The following is a 13,441-nucleotide window of genomic DNA, read 5'->3' as shown; positions in this document are numbered from 1 at the left end:
TATGTTTAGGGGAAAATAAAGAGAGGGAAGGATCACCACAGCCTTAGACTAAGCAACTCTAATAGATAAGAAAAGAGAATGTCTCCCTTCTCCAACTGTGTTCATGCATTGCTTCTCCAAGTGCCACAGAAACTTTGAAGAGCCTCACATGAGACTATACAGTGCAGCCTGAATCTAGTTACCAGTGTCTCATCTCCTGTAAGCTAGACCTGAGCTAAACAAGAGTTAGGCTGTCTTCTCCTAGTTATATATAGTTTCATAGCTTTTCAGAGTTACTTTGAAGCAATCAATATGAGTCAAAACTGGCTTGGTCCATAGACAACTAATGAGAACATACTGTATAGCACAGGGAACTCTATTTAATGCACTGTGGTGACCTAAATGGGAAGGAAATCCAAAAGAGGGGATATATGTATATGTATAGATGATTCATTTTGCCGTACAGTAGAAACTAACACAACGTTGTATAGCAACTATACTCCAATAAAAATTAATTTTAAAAAAATAGCTTGGTCCATTCTAGGTGTATACCCAGAAGAATTGAAAATACATGTTTGTACAAAACTTTGCACACCAATGTTCACAGCAGCATTAATCATAATAGCCAAAAAGTGGGAATAACCGAAATGTCCATCAACTGATGAATAGATAAACAAAGTGTAATATATCCGTGCAGTAGAATACCATTCAGCCACATAAGGGAATGGAGTACTGACATATGCCACAACATGAATGAGCCTTGAAAACATTATGCTAAATAAAGAACCGAGTCACAGAAAACTGCATATTGTGTGATTCCATTTCTATGGGTATAGGCAAATCCATAGAGATAGAAAGTATATTGGTGTATAAGAAAAGAGAGAAAGTGATTGCTGACCAGAAAGTAAAGTACAGGCTTTATTCTGGAACTAGGAATTAAACAATGGTTTCACAAGCTTGTGACTATACTATAAACCATTGAACTTTATACTTTAAAAATGGGAATTTTATGGTTTGGGAATTATATCTCAGTCTTTTTAATTTTTAAAAATAACATTGGGAAAGTATAAGCATTGTCCCTGGGGCTATAAATAATGCCAAACTAAATAATGCCAAACATAAGTGACATCACAACCTCCCAGCACAACCAACTATTCATCTATTCACCTAAACACAGTTATGTGTTCAGGGAAAGTTAAATATGTTAAATAGTTATGGTTTTGTTTAGCTCTTGCAACATCTGTCTGGGAAATTCCTGTTAGTTCTAGGCATAAGCTTACTGATGGTGATATTACCATTGTCTCTCATTTTCCCTCAACACAAAGATCTTCTCTTGGCTACTGTATTTACTGAGAATAAGTGGTCTTCCCCATCCTCCTACAAATGTTCAGTAGCATTTCTGGATCTGTCTACTCAAGATGAAGATTACCCTCAACCAAGCATTAAATCACATTGCACGTAACAGAAGATGAAGAGGACCTGAGTCTTTTCACATATTCCTTATTCCCCATATTTCTGCTAATGAAGACTTATTTTCCCTTTCCAGGGATATGGTTTTAAGCCTAAATATGATGGAGAAGACCTTGCTTACACAGTGAAAAATCTCAGACGTAGTACAAAGTATAAATTTAAGGTAAGCTTTGAAAGCCCTTGAAAGATTTGCTTGTTGTTCTTATTGTTCCTGTTATAAAGGCAGGTACATGCCTCACTCCTGTGGGGTTTTTTGGGGATTTTTTGCGGTACGTGGGCCTCTCACTGTCGTGGCCTCTCCCGTTGCGGAGCACAGGCTCCGGACCTGCAGGCTCAGCGGCCATGGCTCACAGGCCCAGCCGCTCCACGGCATGTGGGATCTTCCCGGACCGGGGCACGAACCCGTGTACCCTGCACTGGCAGGCGGACTCTCAACCACTGCGCCACCAGGGAAGCCCATTCCTGTGGTTTTATTTATTTATTTATTTTTTGCGGTACACGGGCCTCTCACCGTTGTGGCCTCTCCCGCCATGGAGCACAGGCTCCGGATGCGCAGGCTCAGCGGCCATGGCTCACAGGCCCAGCCGCTCCGCGGCATTTGGGATCCTCCCGGACCGGGGCACGAACCCACGTCCCTTGCATCGGCAGGCGGACTCCCAACCACTGTGCCACCAGGGAAGCCCCCTGTGGTTTTAAATCTTAAATATTTTGGCCTTTTCAAATGAGCTTTAATAAGTTTTACTTTACTATATAATAATGCTTCTCAAACTTTATGTATTTAAATTCAAAACAGTCTCAGTGTTTTACAGGAGTCTTATTTGCAAAACGTGAACAAAACATCTTTTAAAATGTGGATGTCAAAAAAAAAATGTGGATGTCATTGAACATAGTCAGAATGTGCTTTTTTGGCAGGTATATCAGAAAAAAGTAATGATATTTTAATGCTCTATGTAGTGGTGCACAGTTTCAATTGTCCAGTCACTAGTAGTTACTTGATGAAGGTGATATCTACCATGTTTCTTCACTGTAAAGTTGTTCTTTTTCTCTTTGTAATAAGTATTTTGTGAATATACTCTGTAGACATCTTGTTCCTCATCTAAGTTTCACCCACTAGTTTTAACACCCATTGGTAATTCTTGCCTGAATCAGTTATTCAGTAATCATGATTAATGGTTGCCAAGTGGTGATTTTTTAAATTTTATCATTCCTTCTACATTTATTAATTTGCATTATACTATAAGGAAAAGCTTTCTTTTCTCATTTATTTATATCAATATGAACTCATGGATTCCTGTTTACTGAGTGGGTTATATTTTGTTGCTATGGCTATCAGTTATGAGGTTCAAATTGTCTTAGATTTGGGAGCCCTTGTCAGGCTGACTTCTGAATTTTGACATGTCCCCACCCCATCATTCTTTGAGCCCACCCTTTCTGGAACACGTTATTTCATTCTCATCTTGTACTTTCTCTTCGTCAACATTGATATTGGCCATTTCTCAAAGCACCTGGGTCCTTTAAGTGGACAATAGTATTTAGAAGTCAAGATCTGGGTAGTAAGTATACTTAATGCTGTAAGGGTATTGCTCCTCCTGGGCATCCTCTCAGTGGACAAGGCTAAGAACTAGATGTGTGTGTGTTTGTCTTGTGTGTGTGTATACACACACATACACAATTTACATGCACAAACACATTTATATTCTTATCTCTAGAATATCTATTTTTAAAAATCATGAGTTCGCACCAAAAACCTCCATTTAATCTAGTGCCATGGGTTAATTCTAATTTTCTCCCTTTCCTTATTTCTAACTCCCATCATCATCAGTGAGAAACATTGCCCCACATATGTTCACAATATTTACTTATTGGATGAAACTCCTCCTCTTTCCTTTATATCCTTCCCTAGAGTCCTATTCTGGGTGCTCAAGTTTCTACTAGGCAGATGCTGCTGCTTCCACCCAACCTACCTCATGTCATTCTTGCTTGCTTGAGGCCTGGAGACTCTACGTCTTGCTCACTTGAAGCAGTAGCAAGCTTTGAAAGTTCTTCTATGGAGACTCCTGAAAATTCTGTCTTTCCTAGTAATTCATCCATTCTAGGATATATTTTAGCTCTGACTTGGTTGGTGATATGCATTGCTATTTCTTGGCAGACAGTGCTTGAATTAGCTAATATACCAGTTAATATAAGCCAGCCTACATTTTTATGCAGAGGTTTTCCCCAGACTGTAACAGGATGCTTATTAGTTGATAAATTCAACATTTGAGTTTTCCTACCATTGCTTTCAAATAAATGATAAAAGCCATCGTAAATTGTTTTCACTATTAAAAAGCAAAAGATAACTTTTATTACTCCTTGAGAACCTATGAAAGAAAATTTTAATGATAATGGGAAATTTGCAGTGCATATGATTATATTTGTCATGCTTTAGTTTGTATATTAGCTTCATTTTTAAAACTTCTGATAACACTGGGTCATTTTAATTTTCAAATACAGTTTTTATTATTGACAAGATTTATAAAATACCTAAGAAGTATTATGTACATTTATTCTAGTTTTCCTCTTATGGTGTTGGATTGCATTTTTGCTTTAGGTAATGATTATCATACCAGCAGATCTTCAAAAGAGAAGTTGTTAATGTCTTTATAATCTGCTAAATTTATTTTAAAATTCTGGGGGTAAGGCCTAGCAATCTGTATTTTAGTAGGCTCTTCAAGTGATTCTGATGCTTGTGAAAATTTGAGAACCACTGATCTAGAGGAGGGAAAAAAATATTAGGAAATAGAAAATGGTGACTGTATGAAGTTTTCTAGAAGCTCAAACATTTATTTTGAATCTGCCATGTACTGGGTGCCAGCTGAGGTGGGGTTGAATCATTAAATCCTACTTCTACTGTTTGAGTCTTCCTTTCTAGCTTGACATTTGCAGTCTCCTCTTTCAAGCAAACATATCAAAGTAAAATCTTAACACTCTAAAAGAAATCATAGAATACTAAGCAAAAGCAATAAAAATATTATAATGCAGGAAGCAGTGACTATATAATATATTATTGTTTGTAAAGAAACAATAAGGATACGATTAACATAAAATTCTAATTTGAGCAAGTTTACCAAATGCCAGAGTTCTAGGTTGTACAGTAAGGACAATCCTAGGACACTCAAAATACTAAAACAAAATTAGAACAACAAAAAAATTTAAAGGACAAAAGAAAAATGAAAATAAAACTTTAAAGCATAAGAGAGCAATGAGAATTCTTAAAATCATTTCAAATTCAGAGTGATAAACAACTGAACAATGCTAATTCCATCCAGTGGTTCACTTGGAAGCTGGGCTAGGACCTAGTGGCCAGTCCCTATGACTCTGGGCCACTAGAAAACTAATGCCTTATTTCCTGAAGTTCCTGAAAAATATGTTTTCAAGTAGCAAGGCTTCTAAGTCAGGGTCTGAGTACCTTGAGCTGAGAACCCTTAGATACCTTTACTTCAGCTTGTTACTTGTTTTTGAGGCCTTCTCACAGGTGAAGAGAAATCAAAACAGTATCTGGGTCCATCAATTTCACTTACCTTCCATCCTTGAAATTTGCTCATACATCAGCATCTATGACAGTACAGAGTCACGTTCCCTCTTCTTTCTCATCTTGTCTGTTGGCATTTTATGACGTCTCCCTTTCTCCTCTTCCCTATCTAAGTGTGGCCCAAGTTTAGTCCTTAGTTCTACCTGGAATACCCCTTTCTGCCTTGGATATATCATCTCTTTGCCTTATGCGAGCTGTCACTTCTGTCCTAAAGAGTACTAAATCTCCAAACCTGTTCTGTATCACTTTCAAGCTAATTGCTCACCTTCTAATCCAAGTTATATTTTATACCTAATCTGTCTGAAACACAGCTTTGCCTCCAAAATATAATTTCCTTAATTTGCTATAAGGTTCTTTATATTCCAACCCATTCAGTTTTTTAACTGCACTGCCTTTCACTTCTTACTTGAACTGGCTCCCTCACCACACTGAATACTCATCCTTCCCCGAGCAGAGCTCACTATTTATTTATTCCCTTCTGCTCATCTTTCTATTCTCTCTTATCCAGTCTTCCCCTTTTCACTGCTGTTGTCTGTGAAAACCCAGTTATCACTTTCATTTGCTTTTTCAGAGCCCTTCTGGACCATTTTAGGCCATAGTAATCTTTCTTCTGTTGCCTAATTCTTTTGATATGCATATTGCCTGTCTGCATAGAATCTGCACAAAGATTCTAAACTCTGAAGGTAAAAAGTGCACCACACCTAGAGTTATTAGCACAGTGCTCCCCCTGTGGTGGACACTAAATGAATGCTTTGATTATTCGTAAAATTTGAATTTGGGGGAAAATACGGTTTTATACCTTCCTGGTTAACTGAAGTAAAAGGCAGTGCTGACATATATAGCTTTAAAAACATAATTAGTGGACCTTATGGTTTTTATGGAGTCTGCTTTTACTTTAAAAGCTTCCTCAGACTTCCCTGGCCGTCCAGTGGTTAAGATTCTGCCTTCCAGTGTGGGGGGCGTGGGTTTGATCCCTGGTTGGGGAACTAAGAGCCCGCATGCGGCATGGTGCAGCCAAAGATTTTAATAAATATATAATTTAAAAATAAGAGCTTCCTCTGGAGGGGGCACTGTAGGGGTAGGGGACTAAGAGGTACAAACTACTAGGTATAAAAAAATAAGTATAAAGACATACTGTACAACGCTGCCATATTTAAAATGGATAACCAACAAGGACCTACTGTATAGCACAGGGAACTCTGCTCAATGTTATGTGGCAGACTGGATAGGAGGGGAGTTTGGGGGAGAATGGATACATGTGTGTGTATATATATATATATATATATATATATATATATATATATATATATATATGGCTGAGATGCTTTGCTGTGCACCTGAAACTATCACATTGTTAATTGGCTAAACTCCAATATAAAATTAAAAGTTAAAAAAAAAGAAAGACATTGGGACTTCCCTGGTGGTGCAGCGGTTAAGAATCCACCTGCCAATGCAGAGGACACGGATTCGAGCCCTGGTCCAGGAAGATCCCACATGCCGCAGAGCAACTAAGCCCATGCGCCGTAACTACTGAGCCTGTGCTCTATAGCCCGTGAGCCACAACTGCTGAACCCGTGTGCCACAACTACTGAAGCCTGCACGCCTAGAGCCTGTGCTCCGCAACAAAGAAAAGCCACCACAATGAGAAGCCCGTGCACTGCAAGACAAAGAGTAGCCCCCATTCGCCGCAACTAGAGAAAGCCCGTGCGCAGCAACAAGGACCCAACACAGCCATAAATAAATGTTTCTTTTTTAAAAAAGACATTGTACAATACAGGGAATATAGAAAATATTTTATAATAACTATAAATGGAGTATAACCTTAAAAAATTGTGAATCACTATACTGTACACCCTGTAACTTATACATCAACTATACTTCAGTTTTTTAAAAAAATCTTCCTCTAGTTGTGAGGTTTAAGTAAACACTGTGTACTATGTTGAAAGTGTTTTGACCCCCTTTGAAGTCTAATTTGTAAAGCAGCAGAGTGAGAAAACATCCTGAAATTCTATCTGAATATGTGGGAGGACTGATGAGGAAGCCTGAGCAAAACTCAACAACTGCACTAAATTTTACTGAGTTCTCATGGGTTGCATGAGTTATTTGGGGTAATAGATTTTATTTAGATCCTCGTCTGTAGTGTCACGTCATAGTGGTCGCCACCTATGGCTCATCCATTCTGCCAGTAATTACTGAGCATCTGCTCTATGATAAGCGCTCTTCTAAACAATAAGAATTCAACAGTGATCAAAACAGCTAATACCCTAGTGGAAGGAATAGACGACAAACAAGCAAACAAACATTAGATAGTGATAAGTGCTATGCAAGTTAACTAAAATAGGGTGAGTTGACAGAATGACTGGGTAGTCGAGGAAGTCTTTTTGGAAATGACATTTAAACAGATCTGAATAACAAGAAGGAGGAGGCATGTCAAGATTAAAAAGAACATTCCAGGCAAAGGAAATAACTGCTAACGTAAAAGACTCGAACCTTTCGAGTGGAGGTAGTCAGGGGTGGAATCACATAGGGCTTTGTAGATAAGAATTTAGATTTTTATTCTGGTAAAATGAGAAGCCATGAAGCTGAGAAGTGATAAAGTCCCTCTGGCTGCCATGTAGAGAATAGGTGAGGTTAAGGAAAGGAATGGAAGCTGAGAAACTAGTTAGTAGTATGTTACAGTCATTCAGCAAACATCAAATAAAGGAGGCTTTAACTAAGGTTGTGGTAGGTATAGAAAACAGAGAAGTGGAGGCAGAGTACAGGATTTACTAATAGATTTGACAAATAGGTTTAGAGAAAGGATCAAAGATCCTTCTAGATTTTTGGCTTGAGTAACTAGGTAAATGGTAGTAGTGCTTATTACTGATGGGGAAGAACAGAGATGGAGCAGGTTTGGAGAAAAAATCATATCAAGTTTGATATTGGACTTGAGGAACTTTAAGTTCAGTAGAAGAGAGAGGTAAAAATATAAACATAGGGCTTAATTTCTCCTTTAAAAATATTGTGGTGGGCTTTCCTGGTGGCTCAGTGGTTAAGAATCCACCTGCCAATGCAGGGGACACAGGTTCGAGCCCTGCTCTGGGAAGATCCCACATGCCGCAGAGAAGCTAAGTCCGTGTGCCACAACTACTGAGCCCATGTGCTCTGAGCCCGTGCTCTTCAACAAGAGAAGCCACCGCAATGAGAAGCCTGCACACCTCAACGAAGTGTAGCCCCCGCTCGCCGCAACTAGAGAAAGCCCATGCGCAGCAACCAAGACCCAATGCGATCAAAAATAAGTAAAATAAATAAAAATTTTAAAATATATATGTAATTATATTTCTGAAGTGAAAAATATAATTATATTGAATAAGTATAAATTATTATAAATATGAATTGAATAAGTATAAATTATTATAAATATGAATTATATTCATTGTTGCACAACTTAGCTTGAAAAAATGAACATTTTTTTATAAATGAAATGAACATTTATTTATCTCACAGTTTCTGTGGGTCAGGAATTCAGGACAAGCCTGGCTGGATGGTTCTGATGCAGGATTTTATGAGGTTGCAGTCAAGATGTCATCTGGGGCTACAGTCCTCAGAAGGCTTGACTGTGGCTGGAGGATGTGCTTTCAAGTTCACTCAAGTGAACTTTTTGCCAGGAGTCCTCAGCTCCTTGCTGTCTCTTGGTCAGAGGTTTTAGTTCCTCACCACATGGGCTTCCCATAGGGAAGCTACACATACCATCATTTCTTCTACATTGTTTGTCAGAAGCAAGTCATTAAGTACAGTTCAAAGGGAAGAGGAATTAACCTTTATCTTTTAAAGAGAGGAAATTCAAAGAATTTGTGGGCATTTTTTTAAACCCCTGAAGAATAATAAAAGAATAAGTTAAAGCAAGCCTAAAGCCCATCAAGTATCACCAGATTATAGCTTGTTCCAGTGATGACTCTTGTTTAGTATCAAAATGTTAGACTTATACTTGTATTTTCAAGACTGATTCTAAAAGGGGATTATTTTATACCTGAATTTTCTTCATATATGCTAAGTCCCTTTTTTTGTTTTTATTTATTTTTTAAATTGGGGTATAGTTGTTTTACAGTATTGTGTTAGTTTCTACTGTACAGCAAATTGGTGTTCCCTGTGCTATACAGCAGGTTCTCATTAGTTATCTATTTTATACATATTAGTGTATATAGAGACGTAGATGGATCCCTTTTTGTTTTTAATGCTGAGTCCCTTTTGAAGACAAGCAATTCTCACATAAATCATTTGACTGAGCCTAGTTGTCTCTCATCACTTTTGTTCGTTAAGCCAATATCATTAGGTATCAAACATTAATTATTTTATGTCTTTGTGTTCTCATCATAGGTTATTGCTTATAACTCAGAAGGTAAAAGTAATCCAAGTGAAGTAGTTGACTTTACTACATGCCCTGATAAACCGGGAGTACCTGTAAAGCCCTCAGTTAAAGGAAAGATACATTCACATAGTTTTAAAATAACTTGGGGTAAGATATTATGCATACCTGTATATATCATTACTTTTATATTTGATTTAAATGATTTGAACATTTAGATCATTTTTAAGATACTTGAATAAATTTGTTAGCTCAAGTAAGTTCAGTAAGAAATGTGAGACCATTTACTGTTTGAGGATGGCTTTGTAGTCACACATACTAAGTTCATATTTGATGGAGGAAGAACTCGGGGTCCACTGTAGAACTTTGAGCAGGGGCAGCAATGTGTAAAATGAAAGATTACTGAACTTGTAGCTACAGTTTCTTGTCATCCTGGTTTTCACGAGAAATTAAAATCACTTATTCATTTAAAACAAAAATTAAATCATTGCAGGTGATTCTTCTTTCTTTTAGAGTAATCCTGAGTTTGGTATTCTGTCTATTATGAGTTTATGTGATTTTTTTAATTGTATATACTCTGCCTAATAACACTTTTGCTTCTTTGGATAGACCCACCAAAAGACAATGGAGGGGCAGCCATCAATAAATATGTAGTAGAGATGGCAGAAGGTTCTAATGGTAAGAATATCTATTAAAAATTGATATTTATACCAGTCTACCTTTACTCTTCATGATTTTAAATTTTGTATAATCTCTCTTTTTTCCTCTTGATTTTTTCCTTTGTTTGTAGCATTTAAGATTTTGTCTATTATGACCCACTTTAAGATGTAATCTCCAGAAATACAGTGACTCAAATGCAAGACTGCTGTATAGCTATATTATTTTCTTATTTTTTTCCCTCCTTTGTTTGCACTACTCAGTTCCAGTATACTTAAAGTCTTCTGAAGGTTAGCTTACTAGATTTATACCCAGAGGTATCAGAAAAACCATCTTCTAAAATTTAACTTACATTATACTAGTTTTAGTAATAAATTCTTTGCCTAGTAAAATTTATTCTTGAATCACACATTTAACAATCTTTATTTCTATCAAATGGCCTATTTCCTTGCAAAAAATAAGGATGTCTTTTAATGAAGACTAAACTTCCTATGGTATTGGTTCTTTCTATTCTTTGTGTGTTATAATGTTATTACCGGCCCAGTAAACACATTTAAAATGTTTAATTAAAAGTAAATTATCAGTCTAAGCCAAAGTCTGTACAGAGTTACAGAGATATTTCACTTCAACAAAGCCATGCAAATTTGTCTAGGAAGCTGCACACATAAAGAAAATTAGATCATTTCCAGGAAACTCAAAACAGGCTTCAATTGTTTCTGACAGATTACATAAACACTTACCTAGTGAAGCTAGGATACCTGCTGTGTCTGTGATACCAAAATGTTAAACATTACCTGGTAGCTGATTGAACATAATTCTTCACCTTACAGGAAACAAGTGGGATATGATATACAGTGGAGCTACTAGGGAACATCTTTGCGATCGACTGAATCCAGGCTGTTTCTATCGTTTTCGAGTTTACTGCATCAGTGATGGAGGACAGAGTGCGGTAATACTTACATGCAGATTTTTTTTTTCCAAGTTTGGTCAAATGAGATGAGATCATCAGATGCCACCTCAATTATTGAAATAAATCATAAATGTATAACGCAGGTGGTTAAATTTATAGTGACCAGACTATTCTAATACATATAGTACTTAGCTTATGGTCAAAATTCAGTGAATATCTATTGTCTGGTTGCTGTTTGGCTTTGGGAGAATAAATATATGAAAACATTGCAGACAGTTTTATAAAGATAAATTTTAGGATGATGCTCAATAATAACCCTACCTAACAAAAATAGAAACAAAATAATCGTAGGCTTATTTAGTGTACTGTAAATTATGTGTATCAGGACAAACCATAAAATACCATTTACTGTTTAAATACAAATTCTAAATATCCACGTATTTCAGGAAAGTTTCGCAATTATTTCACTTATTAGAGACCCCAAAACCAAAATGGACTTATATGTGCCATTGATTATATATGAGACATTTGTAATGTTCTGGAGAAGTATGTTTTTTAATAGAAGTGATTTTTTTGTTTTTTAATGAATTCAACCAAGAATGTTTCTTGGAGCATTCTTAATTGTTATTATTTTTCAAATGGGATTTAATGCAATGAAAGTAGGGTTTTTTAATGAATTATAAGCATTTTGTTGAAAATGAGAGAGTACTGTGAAACTGAGTTGCAAGTCCTGCCCAACAGGCTTTGGATCCAATTGCTTCATTTTCTTTAATAAGAAAATCTTCCTAGATTTAAATAAATGTGAACCCCCACTCCCCTCCCCCCCACCAAAAAAAACACCTATCTTTCTAATATAGCATCTATAGTATTCTTATATGAATGCCTTTCTGAATAAGGTGATGACCAAATATTTTATTTATGTTTGGAATAAGTTTAAGTGTAAACCTTAATACAGTGCAGATAATGAATATGGCACTGAGTTTGTGTCAGTGTTTTTAAGAGAAAGTTTTTTAAAATAAAACTAAAAGATTTTTTTAATAGCATAGAAATTAAAAGTAATACCAAATACCTGGAAAGATGCCAAATACCTGGGAAAACTTACCTGATTTTTAAATTATTTTTAGGGTGAAAGAAAGAAGGAAAGATTTTTTTTAATAATAAATAAATTAATGTTTAGGTTAAAAATACAGTCAGGTGGACAAAATAGTCTAAACCTCCTGAAAACACAGCAGATAGCATTTACAGAATGTTAAAACATCCTTTTTTAGAAGAGGTTTGTAGAGCCATTTGGACATGATCAAAAATAATGTCCATTAGGTTATATGGAGGGAGGGTTTTGTTGTTTTTTTAATTATGGAAAGAAGAAAAGAGAGGTTTTTTTCGGGGCGGGGGGGTTCTGGTAACTTTCTTTGTATCTAGTAGTCACATAATACATGTCTATTTTATTTGCCTGTATAAAATTTGAATTTTAATGATTTAATTGGGATTCAGAACTTTATTCCTTTTCTGTTGAGTCTAGTACAGTTTCAAATTATTGGTGCAATCTTTGTGTTTGTCTTATTTTCCTCTAACAAAAGCAGTCTAATTATTTGGCTTGGGGCATTTTCGTTTTGTTTTTGCTTTTGTTTTGGCAGGTATCTGAATCTTTACTTGTGCAGACTCCAGCTGTGCCTCCTGGCCCATGCCTCCCTCCCAGATTACAGGGTAGACCCAAAGCAAAAGAAATACAGTTACGATGGGGTAATTTTCACTTTGGTAATAAATTATAATTAAGTTAGTATTAAATATATTCCTCTTGCTAAATTGCATGAATCTTTCCACCTTTAGGACCCCCTTTGGTCAATGGTGGATCACCCATTTCTTGCTATGGTGTGGAAATGTCTCCTGTAGAAAGAGATGAACCCAGAGAAGTTTACCAAGGTTCTGAAGTGGAATGTACAGTGAGCAGCCTTCTTCCTGGAAAGACTTACAGCTTCAGACTGCGTGCAGCTAACAAAATGGGGGTACGAAGACGGAGCTGACTGAATTATAATCACAGTGGTATTTCATATAACATACGTCATTGTACCCATTATTTGACCATTTTGCTTTCAACATGCAACTCCAAATTTTACAATTTTTAATAAGCCTCTGTTGATAAATAAGAGAGAAGTCAGTGTATACCATAACTTAATTGTTATAGAATCTCAGTATTTTCAAACCCCACTTACACTATGTGACACTTTGGACTTTAGCTAAGCTAAAGCTTGCCTTTCAGGCAGTGCTAATAGGGTTTACTTTGTGAAAAGAGTAGAAACATGATCATAAGATGAAATACTTAGAGTTATTAAGTGTTTTGAGGCTGGTTAAATGCAGCATTTACTTTCAGTTTGCAACTAGTTGTGATTCATTTTTTGCCTAAAGGAGAAAACTTACATTCTAAGCATTCTGGTTTTGTGTGGGTTTATTTAAAAATATGTATGTACAACTCCATAAAATGGACAAAACAGGTGATGTCTCCATTTTACTG

The 13,441-nt window shown here is 36.4% G+C and overlaps 1 protein-coding gene across 1 annotated transcript in view; it reads left to right on the top strand.

Annotated features, from left to right (window-relative positions):
* FNDC3A (fibronectin type III domain containing 3A) overlaps positions 1-13,441 on the top strand; it is a 139,829-nt gene that overhangs the window by 107,039 nt on the left and 19,349 nt on the right. The window contains exons 13-18 of the mRNA XM_065895997.1: positions 1,526-1,612; positions 9,377-9,515; positions 9,975-10,043; positions 10,853-10,971; positions 12,567-12,672; positions 12,760-12,935. Of these exons, the coding sequence (XP_065752069.1) occupies positions 1,526-1,612; positions 9,377-9,515; positions 9,975-10,043; positions 10,853-10,971; positions 12,567-12,672; positions 12,760-12,935 (696 nt within the window). The remainder of the gene's footprint in view (positions 1-1,525; positions 1,613-9,376; positions 9,516-9,974; positions 10,044-10,852; positions 10,972-12,566; positions 12,673-12,759; positions 12,936-13,441) is intronic.

Source organism: Phocoena phocoena, chromosome 18 (genome assembly GCF_963924675.1).
Source record: "Phocoena phocoena chromosome 18, mPhoPho1.1, whole genome shotgun sequence".
Classification (NCBI taxonomy): domain Eukaryota; kingdom Metazoa; phylum Chordata; class Mammalia; order Artiodactyla; family Phocoenidae; genus Phocoena; species Phocoena phocoena.
The sequence above is the reverse complement of the archived record's forward strand: the minus strand, read 5'-3'. Positions and strand labels throughout refer to the sequence as shown.